At 38.2% G+C, this 25,676-nt stretch overlaps 1 protein-coding gene across 1 annotated transcript in view; it reads right to left on the bottom strand.

Annotated features, from left to right (window-relative positions):
- Nup35 (nucleoporin 35) overlaps positions 1-25,676 on the bottom strand; it is a 124,684-nt gene that overhangs the window by 83,108 nt on the left and 15,900 nt on the right. The window contains exons 3-4 of the mRNA XM_090386127.1: positions 25,448-25,572; positions 20,347-20,480 (exon numbers count right to left, since the gene is read on the bottom strand). Of these exons, the coding sequence (XP_090242253.1) occupies positions 20,347-20,480; positions 25,448-25,572 (259 nt within the window). The remainder of the gene's footprint in view (positions 1-20,346; positions 20,481-25,447; positions 25,573-25,676) is intronic.

Raw genomic sequence — 25,676 nt, 5'->3', positions numbered from 1 at the left:
GGCATCTGCTAATCCTGGTCACATGATTGGAATTGCCAATCCTAATTTAGGATAGGATTACACCACAATATGTGGCTTCTACAATGGCTGAAAATTGCCCCCACCTCCTCTTTTTTCTTTTCTCATAAATTCCTTTTATTACGGAGAGCTGAAGGATCTATTGAGGAAGTGCCTTGGCATCTGCTAATCCTGGTCACAGGATTGGAATTGCTAATCCTAATTTAGGATAGGATTACACCACAATATGTGGCTTCTACAATGGCTGAAAATTGGCCCCACCTCCTCTTTTTTCTTTTCTCATAAATTCCTTTTATTACGGAGAGTCTATTTCTGACCCCCCCCACTGCACTTTCTTTCCTTCCTACCCATTCCCAACTTTTCCAGCTATTCCCATTTTCCTTTTCTCATAACTTTGTCTATCTTGGAAATTTGTTCCAGTATAGACTAGCATGAAGGTAGTAGATCCTGGCCGCCTTCACATGGCGGGGGGGGGGGGACCAGGTGTTGCTGCTTCCCATCTGCTAAATGCCAGGTACTGGCTGACAATTCAACAACAGAACCAGTTTTGGCATGAGCTTCACCACAAGGTCTAATAGTGGCTAATGGGGGAAACCGTGGGGTCCGCCAAAACAACCCATGAATACCCCTGAATAATAATAATAATAATGTATTTGTAAGGAGAGTCTCAAGCTATAGTTCTGGCATGTAGCAGGCCATGTTCAGTTTATAAATCTTTTCTAAAGATGCCTGGTTCTGCAGTAGCTAGCTTTCTGCATAATATGGAGTGAATCTGTTTTCCAAGAGGCATTCAGACAGCTTGTCCAATATTGAGAAAAATGAGAATGGCTGGCAAAGTCTGCACCATAATTTACGTCAAGAGTTTTACTATTAGATTTCCATGCTGTGTGGAGAACATCCTCCAGACCACAAGCATTGCATAGATTAAGTAGAACCCTCGGTTTCAGTTTCAAAATTTATCAAATTTTATATGCTGTTCCAAGGCCTGAGGCTAAATGACAACATGCTGGGCCATGCTGCCATTTAGCTTCATGGCCCTGCCATAGCATATAAAAGCAGCATCATCACTTGATATCCAGCAATAGGCAGCAAACCTAGTTTCACAGCCAAGGAGCAAGGAACTGTTATCAGATATGTCTTGTTTTAACTTATTTCATTCCTAGGTTTATAAAATTAATTTAATGATTATTTAACTGTGTAGGGTTTTAGGGTAGATGCCCTCGAAGAAATTAATATGAGGGGCCTGTCACACTCTCAGCTGCCCAACTCAACGCCAGAGCTCACTCCTGGGCATCAGGCAACACAGCGGAAATCTCCAAGGCAGAATGCGCTGGTCCCAAAGGAACTAGTTACTGTTGGTGACTATTGTCAGGGAGACGGGGAATATATTGTGTAAAAAGGATAGATGGAACAGGACCAGAGTATGTCTGCCAGGGACAAAGGTTGATGATATTGTAAAGCATATATCATCTTTTAAGGGAACAAAAGGTGATAATGTTGTACACATTGGCACCAATGACATTAAGAGTAGGAGATCTGCAGATTTACTTAACAAGTACAGGTCAATGTTGCAAAAAAAAGTCATGAGTCAAGGATAAATTTGAAAGTGTCTGCAATTCTGCCCAGACACGATAGGAGAGAGTACATGATAAGAGCTTTGACAATCAATTCGGCCTTGGAGGGAATGTGCAAGACTCAAGGGGTGGAATTTTTTTCAGCGTGGTCTGTGCTTGTTAGCATTAGCATTAGCATTAGTAGAGGCATTTGATGCAAGAAAGCAAGCTTATGCAGCATCAGCCAAAAAAAAAAAAAAAAAGTAACATAAATAAATAAAAATAACCACTTCCACTTCACCCCTCTGTTCGTTTGAAATACCTGTCCAGCTGAGCCTTAAACTTATTTAGGCTATCAACTTCCACGACAAGGGATGGAAGTCTGTTCCACCCACCAACCACCCGCTGGCTAAAGGCAAATTTCCGCACATCTATCCTACATCTGTCTTTCCTCAATTTGAATTTATGCCCTCTCAGGTGATTTTTCTGAGCTAGAGGAAGAATCCCATCAGCATTGAGCATGCTCAAACCATTCAAGGCTTTGTACACCTCTATCAGATCACCCCGCTGGTGCCTAGTTTCCAGACACTGTAATTTGCAAAACTTAAGCCTTTCTTCGTAAGAGAACCCCTTTGTCCCATTCACCAATCTAGTTGCCCTTCTCTGTACTCGTTCCAGCAACTCTACATCCTTCCTGAAATGAGGCCTCCAGGCCTGTATACAGTACTCTAGGTGTGGCCTGACCATTGCCTTATACAAGGGAATAATCACCTCCTTATCCCTGCTAGAAAAATTCCTATATATCATTGACAATACACCATGAGCTACTCTTGCAGCTCGTCTGCACTGCTCAGAGAACTTCATATCTGCCTGCACCACCACCCCCAGGTCCCTTTCATTCTCTACCACTGTCAGTGTAGTACCACAGAGTTGATACGTTGCTCTGGGGTTGCTGTTTCCCATATGTAGTACTTTACATTTGTCAATGTTAAACTTCATTTGCCACCTCGAAGCCCATCTGCTCAACCTTTCCAAATCCTGTTGCAGAAGCATAGTGTCAGTAGTGTCCTTGACAACCCTGCCAACCTTCGTATCGTCTGCAAACTTGGACATTAAGCCTGATATACCATCATCAATATCATTTATAAATACAGAAAACAATAAAGGCCCCAATACTGAACCCTGAGGGACTCCACTAATAACATTAGTCCACGATGAGCAGTGTCCATTGATTACCACTCTCTGTCTTCTCCCCCTCAACCACCCCTTTATCCATAGCAGCAACTTGCCTCCAATGCCACACTGCTCCAATGTGTGCAGCAGTCTTCCATGTGCAACAGTATCAAAAGCCTTTGGCACCAAAGGCTTTTGTACACATTGGCACCAATGACATTAAGAGTAGGAGATCTGCAGATTTACTTAACAAGTACAGGTCAATGTTGCAAAAAAAAGTCATGAGTCAAGGATAAATTTGAAAGTGTCTGCAATTCTGCCCAGACACGATAGGAGAGAGTACATGATAAGAGCTTTGACAATCAATTCGGCCTTGGAGGGAATGTGCAAGACTCAAGGGGTGGAATTTTTTTCAGCGTGGTCTGTGCTTGTTAACAGGAGAGACTGCCTCTACAGGAAGGGGATACACTTAAATAGAAAGAGTGCAAGAATATTTACTGATGCTATCGAGGCAGTGTTAGGTGAGTCGGAAAACTGCTAGCTTGGGGGGGGATTCACAGACTAAAAGGTTAAACGTAGCCGCAGGCAGAGGTAAAGGTGATTCTTGCACAACTTCCATTAGAATAAGTAGCGACCTGGAGCGAGGGGTGCTTGGGGTTTCAGGGACTGATGGCAGGCATGGTGAAACAGGTAGGTATATGGGATGTGTCGGAGTAACTAGGAATAGTTGCATATATGCTTGCATGTATACAAATGCTAGAAGTATAGTAAATAAATTTGATGAATTTGAAGTGTTGGTCAAGACATCAAAGGCAGATATTGTTGGGATATCAGAGACGTGGTGTCACACTGATATTAGGAATGCAGAATTGGAATTTGGGGAGTACAATGTGTACAGAAAGGATAGGCAGGATAGGAAGGGAGGAGGTGCCATGCTGTTAATTAAGAAAAACATAAAATCAGAAGAAGTGCATCCAGTTGATATAGATGAACAGTGCACTGTTGAGTCAGTTTGGTGTGACATAAGCACTGCAAAAGCAAAAATAAGAGTAGGAGTGTCTTATAGGCCTAATGAGTACAATGAACAATTGTACAGAGAAACAGCATGGGATAGTAAATCAGAATGTCTTACAATGGGGGATTTTAACTTCCCAGATATTGACTGGAACTTGTGGGTTGGTCACTTACAAACTAGTAAGACTTTTGTGGATTTGTTGGATGATTGTTTTCTACTGATGTGGGATTTACTTAAAGATATAATTACCATCAGGGGTAAAGGAAAGGGTTTTTGCTTCCGTAAAGGTGAGTACAGTGTTCTCAGACAGTTTTTAAATTCTGTACAGTGCGATCAACTGACGATGTTACCAACAGTAAATTCTAAGTGGAAAGCATTCAAGGAATTAATCGTGGCAGATACTAAAAGTTTCATACCTATTAAGAAATATTGTTCAAGGTTTAGGCCTAAATGGTTATCAAATGAACTAATGAGACTTGTGACAGAGAAGAAAAATCCATGGAATGCATATAAATTATCAAGCGACTCAGAAGCCTATGGCAGATATAAGCTAGTCTGTAATCAGGTCACCTCCCTAGGCAGGTGAAGGCAGATTACGAGAAATCTTTGGCAAAGGATGCTAAGAAAAACAGCAAGGATTTCTTTACTTATATAAAGTCTAAAAGGAAGGGGATGAATCTGATTGGTCCACTTGATATCAATGGTACCACTGTTGATGATCTTACTCAGATAGCAAACAAACTGAATGAGTACTTTGCACCTACATTCAAACATGAGGAGTTATTAAGGTTTGAAAATGGCAGAAGGTTATCAAATTGTAGCAGTGTGCTTAATGATTTTGTAATAACTGAGAGCAAAGTGGAGGAGAAATTGTTGTTGTTGAAGTTAAACATAAGAAAGGCACCTGGGGTGGATGGGATCTATCCAGTTATATTAAAGGAGGCAGCAAAGCAACTAAGCAAACCCTTAGCCATAGTATTGAGAGCTTCCTTGGACTCAGGGGAGGTCACTATGGATTGGAGATGTGCAAATGTATCCCCAATTCAGAGGGGGATCGAAGGGTGACACAAGTAATTACAGACCAGTTAGTTTAACTTCTGTTCCGGGTAAAATAATGGAGTCGCTGCTTGCACCTTCACGATGGTGGGACTGTTAGTAATCCTGGGTATAACCTCCATGCACAAGTACATGGTGGGTGACCACACAGGTGTGAACCAACGTAAGCAGGGGTCGAAGTGTGGTGCCCACACCACATGGAGGAATGCCGCCCCTCTATGTTACCAGACAGTACTAGGTTGTAGATGACTCTCATCAACCGGTGCAATACCACCACTTTGTTTATTGGAGGATTGAAGTTGTGGAATCCATGTTTAGTCCATAGAGCTAAGTTCTGGTCAACCCTTCCCTATCTCTTCCATCATACAGTATGATTGATGACTTTTGAGGTTATGATGAAAATTGTGGCGAGATCCAATATTCCTTACATTTCGAGGGAACAGCTCTAAAACGGTGTTCACAGGCCAGCCACTAGTTAGTACACCGGACCGAACCTATTGGTAACTCCCTAGGAGGCTTCCGGATCAGCTAGTGTATCATCTTGCTACCTCTACTCTGCCAGATAGTGACTGGAGGGAGTCCGATTAGTGTGTATGCAGGGAGCATTGTCAAGGCCACGTTATGTCAAGGATCTGGGTATATTCTTACCGTGCGTACGCCATATCCAAAAATTTCATTACTACATACAGCAGGTCCCACCGACTTTTTCTTACTATTGAATACACCATGAATTGTCAAACTAATAGAGCAAGCTTATCTGCAAAAAGATCTAAACCTCCCAAGCACTTCCTAATTCATTTCACAAATATACGTGGTCTTAATTCTAATCTTAACGATGTCCATTTCCACTTGCAGTCTGCCAAACCCCATATACTTTTTCTGACAGAATCTCAGTTATCGGTTGATTCAACTACTGCTCATCTCAGATGCCCAAATTATACGCTGTATGATTCCTTTCGCCTCAAAGATGGTACTTGTGCATATGTCCGTTCTGATATTCCCTGTCAGAGACTTGCAATTTGGAATCTCCTCTCTTTGATCTTCTCTGGCTTAAAATCTCTCTACCTCATTGTGTAAAATTCATCTGTTGTCTCTACCGTTCTCCCAACTCCACTAATCACTTGGGGCTCTTTGACTTCCTCTCTTTGCAACTTGACTTTCTCCAGTCCAACTTTCCTAACAGTGAGGTAATTTTCCTTGGCGATTTTAATATTCACAACTCCAGCTGGCTTCCGTTTTCTAGTCACACTGACCCCAGTCGAGATGCTGAGGCTTTTGCAATTACTAATGACCTTGCACAGATTGTTCATTTACCTACAAGAATACCGGACAATCCTAATCATACAGCCAATACGCTTGATCTTTTTCTCACAAACAACCCTTCTAAGTACACGGTCGAAGTGAGAGGTCCTTTAGGCACTTCAGATCACAACTTGGTGATGGTCTCTTCTCCAATGGAACCTTTATCTCATGGCTATTCTCAACCTAGTGTTGTTTGGCATTACAAGGATGCAAAATGGGATGACCTGCGAGACTTCATTTCTTCTTTTCCTTGGTCGGATTACTGTTTCAAAACTTCTGATGTCAACGTTAGCTCAGATCGTGTCAGTGAAATTATTCTTGCAGGAATGGAATCCTTTATCCCACACTTTACTTTAAAATCTCGTACTTTAAATAAACCTTTGTTTTCCAATAAATGTGCTAATGCTGTTCAAGAGAAGAATGTTGCATATCATAATTGGCTTGTTTCTTATTCTTCGGTTTCATTGTCTGCCTACACCAAAGCTCGCAAAAATTGTAAAGCAGTTATTAATCAGTCCAAACTAGAGTTTGAACAGGCTAAGAGTAGAAAACCTGCTTCTTGCCCTAACTGTAGCCAAGCATTCTGGTCTCTTGCCAAAGCTATTGGCCGCAACTTTTGCCCATCTCTACTCCCACCTCTGTCCAAACCAGATGGTTCTGTTGTCACTTCAGCCAAGGATAAAGCTGACCTGCTAGCATCCCATTTTTCTTCCAACTCATGTATTAATGATCTTGGTAAAACACCTCCCACCATTCCCAACACGCTCCATTCAATGCCTCCTGTGGAGTTCCGTCAAAAGGATGTCAGAATGATTTTGACGAATCTTGATGCTAAGAAAGCTCCAGGTCCCAATGGTATTTCTCCTCTTGTTCTCAAAACCTGTGCTCCTGAACTTACTCCTATTCTTTGCTGCCTTTTTTCACTTTCTTATTCCAAAGGTGTTTTTCCTTCTGCTTGGAAATTTGCTCATATCCAGCCAGTTCCTAAAAAGGGTAACAAATCCCTGCCATCCAATTATCGTCCCATTGCAATTACTTCTACTCTTTCTAAAGTAATGGAGAAATCAATTAACTGCCAACTCTTAAACTACCTAGAAACCTTCCGTCTGATCAACGATCGCCAGTATGGATTCCATCAGTGTCGATCCACTGCTGATATTCTGGCTTATGTTACCCATTTATGGACTAATTCAATGGAAAGGTTCGGTGAAACACAAGTAATTGCTCTTGACATCACAAAGGCTTTCTATCATGTTTGGCATAAAGGTCTTCTAAACAAGCTTCCATCTTATGGTTTTCCAACTGTTTTTAGTAAATGGTTATCCAGTTTTCTCTCTGATCGCTCACTGTGGGTGATGGTAGATGGCTCTGTCTTCTAACTTCTCCACTAATACTGGTGTTCCCCAAGGTTCAGTCTTTGTTCTTTCTCCCCCTAAAATTTTCCTCTTGCGTATTAAAAACTTCCTTCCATTGACTAAAAATCCTATCCATAGTTTTGCCGATGATAGCACATTGCATTCCACTTTCCATTTTGAGAAAACTTGTCCTGCTCAATCAGTTTCAACTTCTCGAAAATCTGCTACCAATTCCTTAAATGCCAATTTTCAGGTAATTCTCCAACGGGGCAAAGATAACTTAGTTGATTTCAACCCTTCTAAAACTCAGTCTTGTCTTATATCTTGCAAAAAGGATTCTTCTACTCCTATACTTATCTTTAGTGACACTCCGATTTCTAGGCAAAATGATATATCTCTTTTGGGGATTACCCTGACTCCTAATCTCTCTTGGCAGACACACATTACAAATATTGCTTCTTCTGCATCTAAAAAACTTGGTTTTCTCTTTCGCTCTCGGCGTTACTTTTCTTCCAAACAGCTGCTCACTCTGTATAAATCGCAAATCCGCCCAGCTATGGGATATTGTTCCCACATCTGAGTTGGTGGCCCCAAAACCTCTCTCAGGCTTCTTGATTCCATTCAGAAGAGGGCAGTTAGGTTAATTAACGATTCATCTCTAACAGAGTCTCTCCACTCGCTGTCTCATAGACGTACTGTTTCTACTGCATGCCTCTTCTACAGATACTTCAATGGGCACTGTTCTTCTGAATTGGCTTCTATAATTCCCGCTCTCTCTTTCAAAACAATCCGAACACGAGTCGCCACCAGCCAACATCCACTTACTGTCCAACTTCAAACTCACAGAACCAATTTTTCATCTTCCTCGTTTATTCATTCAACTGTCGTTTTCTGGAACAACCTTCCTTCATACGTATTTCCTGAAAATTATAGTCTACAGAAGTTCAAGTACAATGTCAACAAATATCTTCTTTCATCTTCTCAATCTTCAACAAAAGCATGGAACTAAGTACTATAGGTTCTAATACCTCTTTTGTTTGGGGTTTATATATAAAAAAAAAAAAGATGCATTGCAGGATCATCTAGACAAGACTGCAGCAATAATTCAGACGCAGCATGGGTTTGATAAGGGAAAGTCTTGTCTGACAAATTTTATTGGATCCTATGATGTGGTTACAAAGAAACTGGATGCAAAAAATAATTTTGATATTATATACTTGGATTTCAGGAAAGCTTTTGACACTGTTGCTCATGGAAGACTACTGTACAAATTGGAGCAGAATGGTATTAAGGGTAAGTTGCTACAATGGATAAAAGGGTGGTTGAGTGGAGAAGACAGAGGGTGCTAACCAATTGATGCTGCTCTTCGTGGACTAATGTTATTAGTATCGTTCCACGGGGTTCGGTGTTGGGCCCACCGCTGTTTTGTATATTTATCAATGATATTGATGAAGGTATATCAGGCTTAGTGTCGAAGTTTGCAGATGATACAAAGATTGGCAGGGTTGTTAATGACAGTAATGGCAGTGTGCTACTGCAACAGGATCTAGAAAATTTGGGCAGATAGGCTGAGAAGTGGTAACTGATGTTTAATATTGACAAATACAAAGTACTGCACATGGGTAGAAGTAACCCCAGCGGAACATACCAACTGTGTGGTAGGGAAGTGAAAAAGACCTGAGGCTAATTGTGCAGTCGCTGAGCAGTGCAGATGGGCTGACAGGGTAGGTCATGGAGTCTTGTCAATGATATAGAGGAATTTTGCTAACAGGGAAAAGGTGATTATCCCTTTGTATAAGGCAATGGTCAGGCCATGACTTGAGTACTGCATACAGGTTTGAAGGTTTGAATTTTAGGAAAGATGTGGATTTGCTTGAGCGTGTACAGAGAAGGGCAACAAGATTGGTGAGGGGAATGAAGGGATCCTCTTACCAAGAGAGGCTTAAGTTCTGCAAATTGCAGCAGCTGGAGACTAGGCACCTGCGATGTGATCTGAATGAGGTGTACAAGGTCTTGAATGGATTGAGCACACTGAATTCTGATGGAATTCTTCCACTTGCTCAGATTACGAGCCTCAGGGGGTATAAATTCAAATTGAGGAAAGACAGTTGTAGAATAGATGTGTGGAAATTTGCTTTTAGCCGGTAGGTAGTTAATTGCTGAAAAAACTTCCATCTGTCGTTGTGGAAGTTGACAGCTTAAATAAATTCAAGGAGGAACTGTACAAACATTTAGAGGGAATGGTTGTGTGAATTTTTTTTTTTTTTTTTTTTTTTTGGCTGATGCTACATAAGCTCATGTGCTTGCTTTCTTGCATCACATGCCTCTATTACTATTACTATAAACATTCATCAAAATTGTTAATAAATACTGAGAACAGTAGGGCCTAGTACCCTAAAGGAGGCCATTAATCACATTAGTTGAAGAGCAGTGTCCATGTTATAATCAACTCTTTGTCTTCTGCCACTCAGCCATCCCTTTATCCATTACATTAACTTGCTCCTGATGCCACTCTGCTCAAATTTATACAGAGGTCCTTCATATGAAACAGGATCAAAGCTTTGCTGAAATCTAAATATACAATGTCAAAATTATTTTTTATGTCCAGTTCTCCATCCTTTATTATATCATATTAGATAATCAGCTTTTTCACACAATTTCTCCCCATTAATAAACCCATGCTATGATTTTGTATAACTGCATACATGTGAATATGATCCTGCACTACTTCGACCACTGACTCCATTATTTTATCTGGAAACAGAAATAAAAATACTGGTTTGATATTCTTTGTGAATAGGAGAGAAATCTGCATGTCTTCTGAATCCAAAAGATGCTCTCATTATTATGGCCACAGGTTTGCTTACCTCCTTCATTGCATCTTTTAATATGACTGATTAGATTCCATTAGCCCCAGGTACCTTCAAAAATTTCTCTTGTACTTTGTTCTCAGTTATAAAATCATTGAGGTCCCAGTAATAACCTAGTATACTGCTGGTATTCTTCTCTTTAAACTTCTTCATGCATTAAATGGTTTCAAAATTTTTTATTCACTTAGTTACCTACCTGACCAGGATCACCAACAATTATGCCATTCATATCTACTGGACAAATGAGGTTGTTCATCCCTTTTTCTAGTGTTAACATAAGTAAAGAATTCTTTGCTTTTTCTTTTCATTTTTTTTAAACACTTCTCATAATCTGCCTTTCCTTGTTTAACTTCCACAGTGACTTGATTGCAGACTAGTTTATGCTTACTGTGGGCTTTTTTGAACTCTAATAATTTTAATCATCCCATGCAATTTTCTTCTCTGCCACTAGCCTCATCAGGTTATCTGATGCCATTTAGGTCTAAATCTTAAACTTCTCTGAATGCTTCTCATTTAAATTTGCTACTAAATGCTTCTCATTTCGTAGGCAACATCAGTTAGTCCTGCTGAAAAGAACTTAAAAATTATCTAAGACTACTGGATATTATAAACATGACACTGAGACAAACAAATTTGATGAATTTATACTTCAAATTCATCAAATTTGTTTACTACATTCCTAGCATCATTATTGCACAAGCAAGTATAGGTGCATCTGTGCTTGCTCTTATTAACCCTAACACACACTATGTACTTGCTTTTCCACAAGGACTCCTTGTTGTTATTGTAAACCCTGACACCTTGCTTTCCAGGCTGCTGCATATCCCAAGAGAAGCAGCTCAAGAATAAATTTCACATCTGCCTGTGGCTACCATTAATCTACTACTGTGTATTTCCCCTCCCCCCACGCAGTTAGCAGTTTTCTGGCCCACATAACAGTGCCTTGATAGTATCAGCAAATATTCTTACACCCCTTCTATATAAGCGTATTGCATTCCTTTAAAAAGCACAGACCATGTTGAGAAAATCCTAGCCCTATGAGCCTTGCACAGAATCTTCAGAGCTGAGTCGAATGACAAGGCTCTCATCACGAATTGCAGACACTTTCAAATTTAATCCTAAATTGCAACCTTTTTCTTAACATTCCTGCTAAATAAATATTCAGATCTGGTATTCTTAACATCATTAGTAACAATGCACACAACAATAACACCTTTTGTGCCCTTAAAAGATGACAGTTGTTTTACATCATTAACTTTTGCCCGGGCAGACATATTCTGGTTTTATTCCACCTATCCTTTCTACATAATATATTTCCCATTTGCCCGACAATAGAGCCACTCACAATAGCTGCTTTCTGTGGGACCAGCCCATTCTGTTTTTTGGGATGCCACTGTGCTGTCTGCTGCAAGAGCATAGGCTCTAGCAGAGATCTGAGTACTTGATGAGTCCCTTGTTTTAAGTTTTTCTAAGACATCAACCCTATTCTTGAAGCTTTCACATTCGCTTATCGTAATACTTAACATACATTTAATCTCCTCAACTGTTCACAAAGAAAACACAAAACGCATCTCCTTTGGTTGTATTATGTCGTGGTAGATAAGACTTTGCAAACATGCAACAAATAGAGCACATTATACAGTGCTGATTTGTAGGAGAACTACTCCTGGCAGCTCGCTCGCTCTCTCTCAAGCTAGAGCATTCCAACTACTCTGTGCTCTTTGCTTTGCTGCTGTTCTCATCTGAGCTACGATCACAACTTAAATTTAAGTTCAAAATACCACACTAAACTAAGAAGAGCTATGGTGATTGATATTTTTTTGAGGTCATAAGAAATCCATTAAAAAGAGAGGTGATGTGTGTGCATGCACACATTGGACTGGCTTTCCACTCTATACAGAAAATTTTGAAAACAGAATTAAAGTGGAAACGTTTTACAGAATTAAAGTGGAAAAGTTCAAAATACACACTAAACTAAGAGGAGCTATGGTGGTTGATATTTTTTTGAGGTCATAAGAAATCCATTAAAAAGAGAGGTGATGTGTGTGTGCATGCACACACTGGACTGGCTTTCCATTCTATACAGAAAATTTTGAAAACAGAATTAAAGTGGAAACGTTTTACCTTGGTGCAAAACTGATTGACAATATGACTTAAGGATTGAGTTTGACAAAATCATGCCTGGATGAAGAGATGATTGGCAAGGTCTTTTAAAAGAACAGTATTTGGTCAAAAGAAGCCATTTTTCAGATTTCAGTAGTAGACACAACAGTACTAGACGTTACTAGACCATATCATCCACACAAAATTATGTAAAGAAACCAAAGCAATCCCAAAGTTATAGCATGATGCATGAGAGAATTCTCAGCCCATGCATTTTTATAAAATACAAGGAATTCAGAAAGATACCTCACTATGCTTCAAAAAACTTTTTTTATCCTATGCATTACCTAAATGTGCAGAAAAAAAATTTTTTATGTAGGTCAGTGCTCTGCCACACATCAGTATTCCTGTGTGAAACTGGCCTAACATTAGTTTCCCTTATGGATAGACACATAGGCTAGGGCTACATGGAGTCTTAATTTGACACATTGTTCTTTTGAGGCTGGGCAAAAGAAAGTGACTAGAGAAGGAAAGCCAAGAACTACTGATGTAGTAGAGGAAATTACTTGTGGTTGCTGGCAGTTTTGCTGTTACCTTTCTTTCACATTTAGTGAAAAATATAGTGGCCAGATCAAGGAACATTAATAATGCTAGTAGTATCTTGAGATTTTAATATATATGAAGGTAACAATATAAAAACTATCTAACAAATAATGCTTAATTAAATCATTTATATCCCATAATCTCCAGTATAATAGGCCATACCATTTTAAGAAATTAGATAATGTGTGTTATATTTCAGACATGTTCAGTTATCAAATCATATACCTCAGTGGTAAAAAATTCTGTGCTGCCCTCAAGCAAGTGACAGGTTAGATTTGGGTACCGGTACTTACTAAGAGGAGATGAAAGTATGCATTTCCCCTTAGAAAGCACTGGGGAAATGGTATATTCTTAGGCATCTTTGTACCTATCTGAGACAAAGATGCCCAAGCCTATATCCAGAAATTTTTAAAAGAATCAGTTCCAAATGTATAGCAATAGTTCAGTAGGGAAAAAACCAGAGGCAGGGAGGGGAGAGACCGTGAAATCTGAATTGGGCCTAAAGCCTTCCCAGGAACCAACAAAACATAAATGGAAAATATGGTATAGGTCTGATTTTTCCTTCTAAAGTAATTCTCTTGTACACAGATAAGGAAGAACCTAAAACCTTTTTTTAGGAGCCAACAAAATATAATGATATTTTGTGAAAATGATATTTCCACTTATAGAGACATCTTAACATCTGAAACATTCATTTACATATAAAGCAGTATCCCCATTTCCTACTCTTAATACGGGCTGTAAAAACAGAACACCAAATTAACCTGCATTTAGTAGGGGGAGGAGAGGAATTATCCATAGGAAATAATGTAAGCATTAAATCCTTAAATAAAAAACTTTACATGAATTATGCAATTAAACATAAATGCAGTACATGTTTTCAAGGAAATGAAAGAAAATTTTCCTTATCTTAAAATTATAGAACCTTATATGTATACTGAAAACAGAATCAAAGTTAAAACACAAGAAAGCTTGATGCTGTTAATTTTCAAATTGCTGAAAATCACTACATGTAGTGTAAATCTAGCACTCTACCAAATTCAGTCTTAGAATGTTTAATTCATTTTGCAATAACAAGTTTTTCCAACAGCTTTTCACCATTTTTTTGCATTATTAGTACTAGTTGACTTAACTGATCTCTTTGAGTCCCTTTAAAAAAAAAAAAAAAAAAAAAAAAAAAAAAAGAGTTGAGATTACCTACACGGTAAACTAAAATCAATCATGTGTGCACAAAATACACAACAATACATGAACCATAACTCACTAGAAACAAAACTAAACTGAAAATAACATTGCTCAGCCATGCTACTGAGCTAAGAAACTCCTTGTTAAGCAATGAAAGTCCCTAAAGAGTTTTTTAAATAGCATTTCAAAAAACTTCAGTTAATAAAAACTATTAAGCAGGTGTGCTCCCTTTTTCATAAAACCACCAGGCAGAAGTGTATATTTTTGTAATATGCAAGAAATAGTACAGCTGTGGAAACAGGAATCTGTACCAGTACAAGCAGCAACAGAAAATTAACACAGATGTATATTAACCAGATATGAATAACTTTTGAGGCAATAAACATACAGCTTTCAAAATTTCTCCGTCATAAATTGGAAATATTTTGCAGAATTTGCAGTTTGACCAGCAATTCAGCTGTTTTCAAATTAATTACAATATCAGTTCAAAGTCAACTTAAACCAAAGAACACAACTTGGAAGGCAAGCACTTAAAACTGCAGTTGACTGGAAAATCAGGCATTTGGAATGAATAGTGCAATTCTGGAAAAGCAAAGCCCAACTCTGGGGAAAGTGGGGAGGGCATATAGCTGATGTATAAGGAAAAAAAGGAAATGAAAGAAGTGGGAAAAAAGGAAAAGAAGAGTTGCAACTTACACTTGTCTGATTTTAAAAAAATTTGGAATGGCTCAACAAGAAACAAATATGAAATTTCACAGAAACCCTTCCACTGTAAGTACAACTGCTACAAAAAAAAAAAAAAAAAAAAAAAAAACAATAACTCAATTCAAATTGCAACTATTAATAGGCAAGAAGAATAAGATAGTTTAAGAGTTGAAAATTGATGGATTTCTCCATTACTTTGGAAAAGGTTCCAGCAATGTACGAGGGATGATCATTTAATTCACACTAGTGAAAGATTTTTACTGTTTGAACTTTCCACAACTGCTGCTAGAGGCACTCTCCCTGATCGTCACTGAGCAAACTATGTGTGTATGCCAGTACTAGTCAAACTAGTTTTGTGTGAAGAGTTTTTTAGCAGCGTGTCACCGACAATCATTTTGAAACAAGTATCATGTTGGACACAGACTGAACAGCAATACGTGATTCGTTATTGTGTCAGACAGGGCTTAAATGCACTGGAAACAGTTAAAGAGATGAATGAAGCATATGGTAATGAGGGTCTTGGTAGGACAGCCATATTTAAGTGCCACAAGCAATTCAGTGAAGGTCATGAGTCTGTTGCAGAAGACCCAAGACCTGACAAGCATTCCTCCTCAACAACTCCTGAGCAAATTACAAAAGCCCAGGAAATCTTAGGTGAAGACAGGCAAATTACACTTCATGAATTAGCTGTTAGAATGTCCATTTCATACAGTAGTTTTTTTTTTTTTTTTTATGTAAACCCCAAACACAAAAGGTATTAGAACCTATAGTACTTAGTACCGTGCTTGGGTTGGAGGTTGAGAGGATGAAAGAAGATATTTGTTGACATTGGACTTGAACTTCTGTAGACTGTAATTTTCAGGAAATACGTAAGAAGGAAGGTTGTTCCATAAAACGGCAGTTGAATGAATAAACGAGGAAGATGAAAAGTTGGTTTTGTGAGTTTGAAGTTGGACAGCAAATGGATGTTGGCTGGTGGTGGCACGTGTTCAGACTGTTTTGAAAGAGAGAGCGGGAATTATAGAAGCCAATTCAGAAGAACAGTGCCCATGGAAGTATCTGTAGAAGAGGCATGCAGCAGAAACAGAACACATATGAGACAGAGAGTGGAGAGACTCTGTTAGAGATGAATCATTAATTAACCTAATTGCCCTCTTCTGAATGTTTGTTGTTTGGTTTTTTTTTTAGGAGCATTAGCAACTAAGGCCATATTGCTCCAGGATATGCGGCGGTCATTCCTTAACCTTTCCGCATCCTCCGTATTTGGTGGTGACGGGCTCGAACCCCGGTCTAATCAAGAAGCGTGTGCTACGCACTGCTGCTCCTTCCCACCTGGCTACGGAGGCGCCTCTTCTGAATGGAATCAAAGCCTGAGAGAGGTTTTGGGGGCACCACAACAGATGTGGGAACAATATTCCATGGCAGGGCGGATTTGCGATTTATACAGAGTGAGCAACTGTTTGGAAGAAAAGTAACGCTGAGAGCAAAAGAGAAAACCAAGTTTTTTAGATGCAGAGGAAGCAATATTTGTAATGTGTTTGTGCCAAGAGAGATTAGAAGTCAGGGTAATCCCAAAGGAGATATATCATTTTGCTTAGAAATTGGAGTGTCACCAAAGATAAGCAATAGGAGCAGAAGAATCCTTTTTGCGAGATATAAGACAAGACTGAGTTTTAGAAGGGTTGAAATCAACTAAGTTGTCTTTGCCCCACTGGAGAATTACTCGAAGATTGGTATTTAAGGAATTGGTAGCAGATTTTTGAGAAGTTGAAGCTGATTGAACAGGGCAAGGTTTCTCAAAATGGAAAGTGGAATGCAATGTGCTATCATCGGCAAAACTATGGATAGGATTTCCAGTCAATGGAAGAAGGTCATTAATATTCAAGAGGAAAAGAGTGGGGGAAAGAACTGAACCTTAGGGGACACTGGCATTAGTGGAGAAGTTAGAAGACAGAGAGCCATCTACCATCACCCTCAGAGAGAAAACTGGATAACCAATTACTAAAAACAGTTGGCAAACCATAAGATAGAAGCTTGTTTGGAAGGCCTTTATGCCAAACACGATTGAAAGCCTTTGAGATGTCAAGAGCAACTACTTGGGTTTCACCGAACCTTTCTATTGAATTAGTCCATAAATGGGTAACATAAGCCAGAACATCACCAGTGGATCGACACTGATGGAATCCATACTGGTGATCGTTGATCAGACGGAAGGTTTCTAGGTAGTTTAAGAGTTGGCGGTTAATTGATTTCTCCATTACTTTAGAAAGAGTAGAAGTAATTGCAATGGGACGATAATTGGATGGCAGGGATTTGTCACCCTTTTTAGGAACTGGCTGGATAGGAGCAAATTTCCAAGCAGAAGGAAAAACACCTTTGGAATAAGAAAGTGAAAAAAGGCGGCAAAGAATAGAAGTTCAGGAGCACAAGTTTTGAGAACATGGAGAAATACCATCAGGACCTGGAGCTTTCTTAGCATCAAGATTCGTCAAAATCCTTCTAACATCCTTTTGACAGAAAACCACAGGAGGCATTGAATGGAGTGTGTTAGGAATGGTGGGAGGTGTTTTACCAAGATCATTAATACATGAGCTCAAAGAAAAATGGGATGCTAGCAGGTCAGCTTTATCCTTGGCTGAAGTGACAACAGAACCATCAGGTTTGGATAGAGGTGGGAGCAGAGATGGGCAAAAGTTGGGGCCAATAGCTTTGGCAAGGGACCAGAATGCTCGGCTACCATTAGGGCAAGAAGCAAGTTCTCTACTCTTAGCCTGTTCAAATTCTAGTTTGGACTGATTAATAACTGCTTCACAATTGTTGCGAGCTTTGGTGTAGGCAGAAAATGAAACTGAAGAATTAGAAACAAGCCAATTGCGATATGCAACATTCTTCTTTTAAACAGCCTTAGTACATTTATTGGAAAACCAAGGTTTAGATAAAGGACAAGATTTTAAAGTGGAGAGTGTGATAAAGGATTCCATTCCTGCAAGAATAATTTCACTGAGACAATCTGGGCAAAAGTTGATATCAGAATTTTTGAAAGAGTAATCCGACAAGAAAAGAAGAAAAGAAATCTCGCAGGTCATCCCATTTTGCATTCTTGTTTGTTTATTTGGTTTTTAGGAGCATTAGCAACTAAGGCTATATTGCTCCAGGATATGCGGTGGTCGTTCCCTGACCTTTCCGCATCATCCGTATTTGGTGGTGACGGGCTCGAACCCCAGTCTAATCAAGAAGCGTGTGCTATGCACTGCTGCTCCTTCCCATCTGGCTATAGAGGCACCCTTTGCATTCTTGTAATGCCAAACAACATGAGGTTGGGAATAGCCATGAGATAAAGGCTCCATTGTAGAAGAGACAATCACCAAGTTGTGATCTGAAGTGCCTAAAGGACCTCTCACTTCGACCGTGTACTTAGAAGGGTTGTTTGTGAGAAAAAGATCAAGCGTGTTGGCTGTATGGTTAGGATTGTCTGGTATTCTTGTAGGTAAATGAACAATCTGTGCAAGGTCATTAGTAATTGCAAAAGCCTCACATCTCGACCAGCTTGGTCTGTGTGACTAGAAAACGGAAGCCAGCTGGAGTTGTTTGTTTGTTTGTTATTTGGTTTTTAGGAGCATTAGCAACTAAGGCCATATTGCTCTGGGGATACGCGGCGGTCATTCCCTGACCTTTCCGCATCCTCTGTATTTGGTGGTGACGGGCTCGAACCTCGGTCTAATCAAGAAGCGTGTGCTACGCACTGCTGCTCCTTCCCACCTGGCTAGGGAGATGCCTCACTGGAGTTGTGAACATTAAAATCACCAAGGAAAATTACCTCACTGTTAGAAAAGTTGGACTGGAGAAAGTCAAATTGCAAAGAGAGGAAGTCAAAGAGCTCCAATTGATTAGTGGAGTTGGGAGAAAGGTAGAGACAACAGATGAATTTTACACAATGAGGTAGAGAGATTTTAAGCCAGAGAAGATCAAAGGGAGGAGATTCCAAATTTCCAAGTCTCTGACAGGGAATATCAGAACGGACATATGCACAAGTACCATCTTTGAGGCGAAAGGAATCATACAGCGAATAATTTGGGTATCTGAGATGAGCAGTAGTTGAATCAACTGATAACTGAGATTCTGTCAGAAAAAGTACATGGGGTTTGGCAGACTGCAAGTGGAAATGAACATTGTTAAGATTAGAATTGAGACCACATATATTTGTGAAATGAATTAGGAAGTGCTCATAATATTGAAAGATCACCTGAAAATGTCACGAATCTGTGCCCACTGGATTCTACACATTTGACTTCAGAACAAAAATAGCAAAGAGTAAACTTATGCAAAGAAATGACTGCTCATTTGACATACAAATGGTCCTTGTGTTTTTTGACATAAAAGGCATTCTTGTTACATATTTTGTGCCTCATGGAACAACAGTGAAGTGTTTTCTCCATTAAGACAATGCCAGGCCCTATACAGCTAATATTGTACAGCCAGTGATCACTGCCATAGGTGCCTAGGTTCTGCCACACTCCCCCTTTTTTACCGGATTTAGTCTGGTGTAATTTTTTTCCTGTTTCCACGTCTGAAAAATTTTTTAAAGGCAAGCATTTTGTGTCTGACAATGCTGCTCACAGAGGCACAACAGAAGCACTTTGCTTTTGTTGTGGCTCTTGTTCTTAAAAACCTCTGGTGCAGAGGTTTTCAAGAACAAGTGAAGCAATGTGATCAGGAACTAGAATCTTTTCAGAATCAAGGTAGTTCAGGATTATTCTGTCTTTCTGCCAGAAGGCCAAAGGGAGGCAATGAAGAGAACATATTCTCTGTATGGCAAGGGTTATTATTTATATAGTGCATTAGAATCTAAGACCAAATCGAACTATGTGTATTATGTCTGTACAAATGTTCACAGGCTGATTTTCACAGACTGAAAAACTCAAAGTAATCAATGGGGTAAAACCCTTCTCACTCTACTTGAGAAAGAACAGCTAATTACAGGCCTGATGAAATATTCCTTTAACAATCCCTTCAGTCTCTGATGAGAGCCCCCCCCCCAAAAGTGGACACCACTCGGTCTCCACTTCAATCTTCCTTGCCCACCACTCAGTCTCCCTTCAGTCACTATTGGCAGACCAGAGACAGAAAGATTATGCACTAGCTGTAGTACATGCTTCCTAGAACTTGGAGTTGGTTTCTGTCTGGTGGACTAGCTAGCAATGTTACAAATATTACAAAATTGCCTTCTTTAAAAATTATGTAAGCAGAAGTCAAGGGTTTCTCTAAATTTTTTAAGGTTTGTTCATCATAAAAATGGACCAAATGGCTTTAGAATGCATATAAATGCTAAGATGATACATGTACTTTGTAACTTGAATTAACTTGGCATTGAGAGAACATGTACTATAAGGAAATGTTAATCTACACACCTACTAGCTGACTGAGACTGCTTTGAATGAAGTCCACTTCGAACTTGTCCCACTAGAGGGGTATTATCTGTTGAAGAAGGAGTGGCAAGAGACCTGTGTTGTTTGCTTGGACTAGTCCACATTCTGGAATGAACCTAAAAGCATTTAAAATATATATATTAGAAGTTTAAAATTGCCTAATATACATGTTTCAATCAAAATACCAATATTTTTATTCATGAATAGTTCATTTCTAATTTTCACAGATGAAAATGATAACTGTTCAAAATACAGCTGTGATACACATTGATATAATTTTATAAAAATACTCTGTGAAATTCAAGAGTTTTATGTTTTCAGATTAACCTTCTCATCATGCATACAAAGATATATCTTTCAATGCTATTTTTAAATCTTATTAATAAAAAACATTAAAACAGCATTTCTGAAACTTGGAATGTGAGCAATTATTACTGCTCACATTTCAAAAATGGGATCCATCCACATGTTATGAAACGATGTTTCATAACATGCACCAAAGGCAGAGGTGAAAATGATTCTTGCACTGCTTCTGTTGGTGATCAGAAGTCTGGAGGCAGTTTTGCTATGGTTCAAGGACTGTTTTCATGGCATGCCATTTCTCCTCTGTTCACTGTAAATCATCAGCTCAATGGGAATATAAATTAAGTACAGCTAGGTCGCGATTAATGAGAGTTCGAATAATGTGATATTCGATTTAGTGTGAATTGTATAACAATACCAGGTCGTGTTTAATGCGAACCAAAATTCAGTTAATGCGAGGCTAGCACAGCTAGCCTTGTATTAGATGATTAATCTCAATTAGTCTTGCATTAGATGCTGCTACACTTGTTTATCTTTGCATGTGTATGTGCTACTGCCTGTCATAATATACGCTAGTTTTCACGATTTGATTATGATTAAAGAGGCCTGTATGCTCTGGATTCATTATTGTTATGTTGGATTATTACGTTACACAGTGCGAAACAGAGACAGAATAATTAATGAGAAGTTTAATGTTAATTGGAAAACATGCATATATTAAATTAAATACATACAAAAGCTTTCGTTTGGTTTGTTTGCTAACCTTCAGCAGTCAAACTTACAGTTAAGAGTGTGGAACAAGATTAAAACAAATCATGAAATGATTTGTTTTATTTGTTTTAAGAAGTGCCCTTAACAAAATGGAGAAAAGGAAGATTCCTTCAGATAAAAACACTACAAGCACAAAAAAGAAGAGGCTCATTAATAGATTAGAGCAAAAAATTGATGTGATTGAATGACATGAACGTGGTAATAGCAACTCTAAAATAAGATGAGATGTCGGAATGCCTGAATCTACAGTACAGAATATTATAAAACACGCAGGGGAAATAAAAGAAAAATGTAAAGTTGCATCAGCTTTTTGTGGTTTGCAAACAAGGAATAGAAGTATTACTATGATAAAAATGGAGCATCTTTTAACTGTATGGATTGAGGACTGCAATCAAAAACGCATTCCCCTTAGCAAAGCAGTCATTCAGACAAAAGCTTTATATTTGTTTAAGAGAGTGAAAGAAAAAATAATGAAGTAGAAGAAACGTTTAGTGAGAGTGCTGGTTGGTTTGATCGATTTAAAAATAGAGTTCAGCTGCATAATGTTAAAATTACCAGTGAGGTGGCCAGTGCGGATGAGGATGCAGCACCTAAATATCCTGATGTCTTAAAAAAAATAATCGAAGATGGTGGATACACTGATCAACAAATATTTAACATGGATAAAACTGGTTTATTCTGGAAAAGGATGCCTTCCAGAACTTATATTTCTAAGGAAAAAAAAAACTCAACCTGGATTTAAAGTGTCTAAAGATCACCTAACACTTTTATTGGGAAGCAATGCTCAAGGCGATTTTAAATTGAAACCAACGCTTGTTTATCGGTCTCCAAATCCTCGCGCTCTAAAAGGCTACAACTATAGATCACTTCCAGCTATTTGGTGATCAAATAAGAAAGCACGGGTGACCCAAGCTGTGTTCACTGACTGGTTCTCAAGCTATTTTTGCCCAGCTGTTGAAAAATATTGCAAGGAAAGCAACATCGCATTTAAAGCTCTACTAATTTTGGATAATGCTCCAGGTCATCCAACTACACTTTGTTCATTATGTAAAAATCATTTTTTTGCTGCCAAACACAACATCTTTGTTGCAGCCCACGGATAAGGGACCATAGCAATATTTAAGGCCTACTACATAAGAAAAACATTTGAACAGACAATTGCTAAAACTACAGGAGATGATGCATTTTCCTTAACAGAGTTCTGGAAAAATTATAACATCAGACATGCAATAGAAAATACAGTAAACCCCCACTATTTGCAGGGGTTACGGTCCTGAGAAATGCCGTGAATACCGAAAATGCGAATACTGAGTTATGGCTCCCATGGTAATAAAGGGGTTCCGTTCCAAAATATGAAATATATAAGAAAAACTAGTCTAAAATTTTGTCTATGTATGTATTATATGTACCTTCATAATATGACTATGTACATAGACAGTACATAGTGAAATGCAAGCATATGGCATCAAAATGAAAATAAGAAACAGTGCTATCACCAGTTTCGCTAAAGTGTTGATAAAGGTGTTTTGCCTTTTCACGAATGATGAGTGAACTTAACGGAATTTTATTTTGAGTTCGGTCTTCTATCCACAAATTTAAAGCTTTTTCCATTTTTTCTAATTTAACATCACGAGTTACAGAGCAAATTTTTGAAGCAATTAGCGCGTTTTCACGGACACTACGGCGATTTTTTCTTCCGATTTCTTGATTGATCGTACCGTTGACTCATTGATTTTATAATGTTTTGCCACTGAGGAGACACTTTCACCATTAGAAATTTTATCTAATAACTCAATTTTATTCGCTAATGTCATCACCTTTGATCTTTTCACATTTCCCTTGTTATTCGTAGCCATATTTTTGTATGGGTTAGAAAGAACTTGTCCAAATAAAGTCACTTTCTTCCATTAACACACTCGAAAAAGTCAGTTTTACACTGCAAAATGGTAGATTTATCACTTTTGTAAGCATATCAATTTATAAATTGATTAAATAAGCATATCAATTTATAAATTGATAAATTTATTCAATTTATAAGCATATAAATTAAAAGCAAACAACGAAACCTTCCATGACAAGTGCATAACACATACTGAACAAGGATTAGCGAGAAACATCCACGCTCGCGATTTTGTCGCCCCTCTCCCCCCACCCACTGAGCACTGTTTTGACCGGGAAAGATAATTTTAGCCTCTCCCATGTTTTTTTATAACGGAAAATGTTCACGACGCTTTAAAATTCACATTTTTTTAGGTTTTATTGTATGTTAAATCAGCGACCGCGAATACAGATACCGCGAATAGCGGGGGTTTACTGTATTCAGCATGCTTGGCAACAAATAACTGCAAATGTGTGGAGTGTGGAAGCACATTTTGCCTCATTGTGCAAATAGTAGTGATTTCGAAGAAACTGTTATAGAAGAAATAACAAATACTGGAAGAGAGCTTGGATTTGGTGAACTAGAAAATGACGATGTTCGGGCACTGCTCAATTCGCACTCGGAAGAATTGACTGATGATGATCTACTTTTAGATCGACAAAGAGCATTTGAAGAAGCCGACAATGATACTGAAGAACAAGATAATGTGCAAGTGAAGGAGTTCACTCTCAAAGAATTCAAAGGTATCTTTCGAGCTGTAGAAATCTTGAAGCAAAAAATTATAAATGCTGACCCATGCAAATTCGATCGAAGCAAGCAAGATGTGGATAAAGCACTTTGCATCTACCAGCACGAAGATTTAAAGAAGGAGAAAACAGTTCAGTCTACGCTGCTGAAATATTTCGAAAGACAATAAAGATATTTTCATCCGTGTAAGCTTACCTTTAGGAATGATATTTAGAATTTTTTTTTGTTTTTATTTTACTTTCTATAATTACAGTACTATATGACTTTGTTAATAATAAATTTAAATTATAAGTATATTTTTTTTATCCTTTACTGTAATATTTCGCTAATAAACATAAAAACTCATGTTTAAAATTTTTCATTACCTATTTCCATCAAGCTGGAAACAATTACCGTATTTTACACATAATTATAACTTCGAATAATGCCAACACTTCGTGGGATTCATTAGTTGCACTAATTGCGACCTAGCTGTATATCCCTTCATGATGACAGGACACCAGACAACTCTGTGTCTATCATTAAGACAACACTCCATGCTTCAAGGTCTGGTAGGTTGCTAACTGGTTTCAGGAACACGGTAATAAATTTTTTGTCCTCCCAACTCACATGATCTTAATCCAAGTGAGTGTGTTTGGGACCTATTGGAAAAGGAGATTTGTTATGACAATTGTATGGCATTATTGGACACATTGTGCAACGCATGGGTAGCACCACTATAGGACATCCTACCTGCAACACTTTGTGACATCCATGCCAAGATATGTAGAAATATATTATAGGCAAAAAGGTCCCATGAAATATAAGGTAGGTATTGCTAATGCAAAGTCCACTCAGTGTACATATAACACCACACACAAATAATTATGGAAACAGATAAAAAAAACAAATAATTATGGAAACACCAACCACTACATTAATTTTTAAATGCACCACTAATTTTATTCTATCTTCTTTAGTTAAATAAAAAAATAATAATGAAATAAGCTAACTCTTGTCAAAATAAGTAAAGGTACCACTTTTCTAGTAGTGCTCTACTGATTTTAACAAGTGTTAACATAGTTCATTAATTTTTCATGTAACTATATAAAATAATAGTGCATTTAAAAAACTACCAGAACAGTATAAACTTAATAATTCTAGAGTAAAAGTACTCACTCACTCTCTCTCTCTTGCAGAGAATTTAAAATGTTTTCATGGATTTTTTTATACATAAGCTTGCTTTCTTACATTTTTTTATTACTAATACTATTTTTTTCTGCTTATTTTAATACAACTGTTTTACTCAAATTTTATTAATTCATTAAAATATTAATTTAAAAAAATCATAAACAGACTTTGTAAAAGTAGAAAATGTATGGAGCTGAATCAGTAAATACCTACTGGTGTTAAGCCTGTTGGATCGCCAATTAAAAACGGAGGCAAATATTGTGAACTCGATGGGGAAGGGCTTCCAGACGTAGGGGATCCAAGGGTCATTGGTTCAGCACTACCTGGACTACTATGACCTACAACAATTAAATCAACATAAGCCTTACACAAACAAATGATTTCTTGAAAAACTATATTACATTGGTACATTATTAAAAAGTAGTTTAAAAAAGTTAAAGAA

This window comes from Mastigoproctus giganteus, chromosome 12 (assembly GCF_048544385.1).
Source record: "Mastigoproctus giganteus isolate SK-2022 chromosome 12, ASM4854438v1, whole genome shotgun sequence".
Lineage (NCBI taxonomy): Eukaryota > Metazoa > Arthropoda > Arachnida > Uropygi > Thelyphonidae > Mastigoproctus > Mastigoproctus giganteus.
Note: the sequence above shows the minus strand (reverse complement) of the source record. Positions and strands in the feature narration are given on the sequence as shown.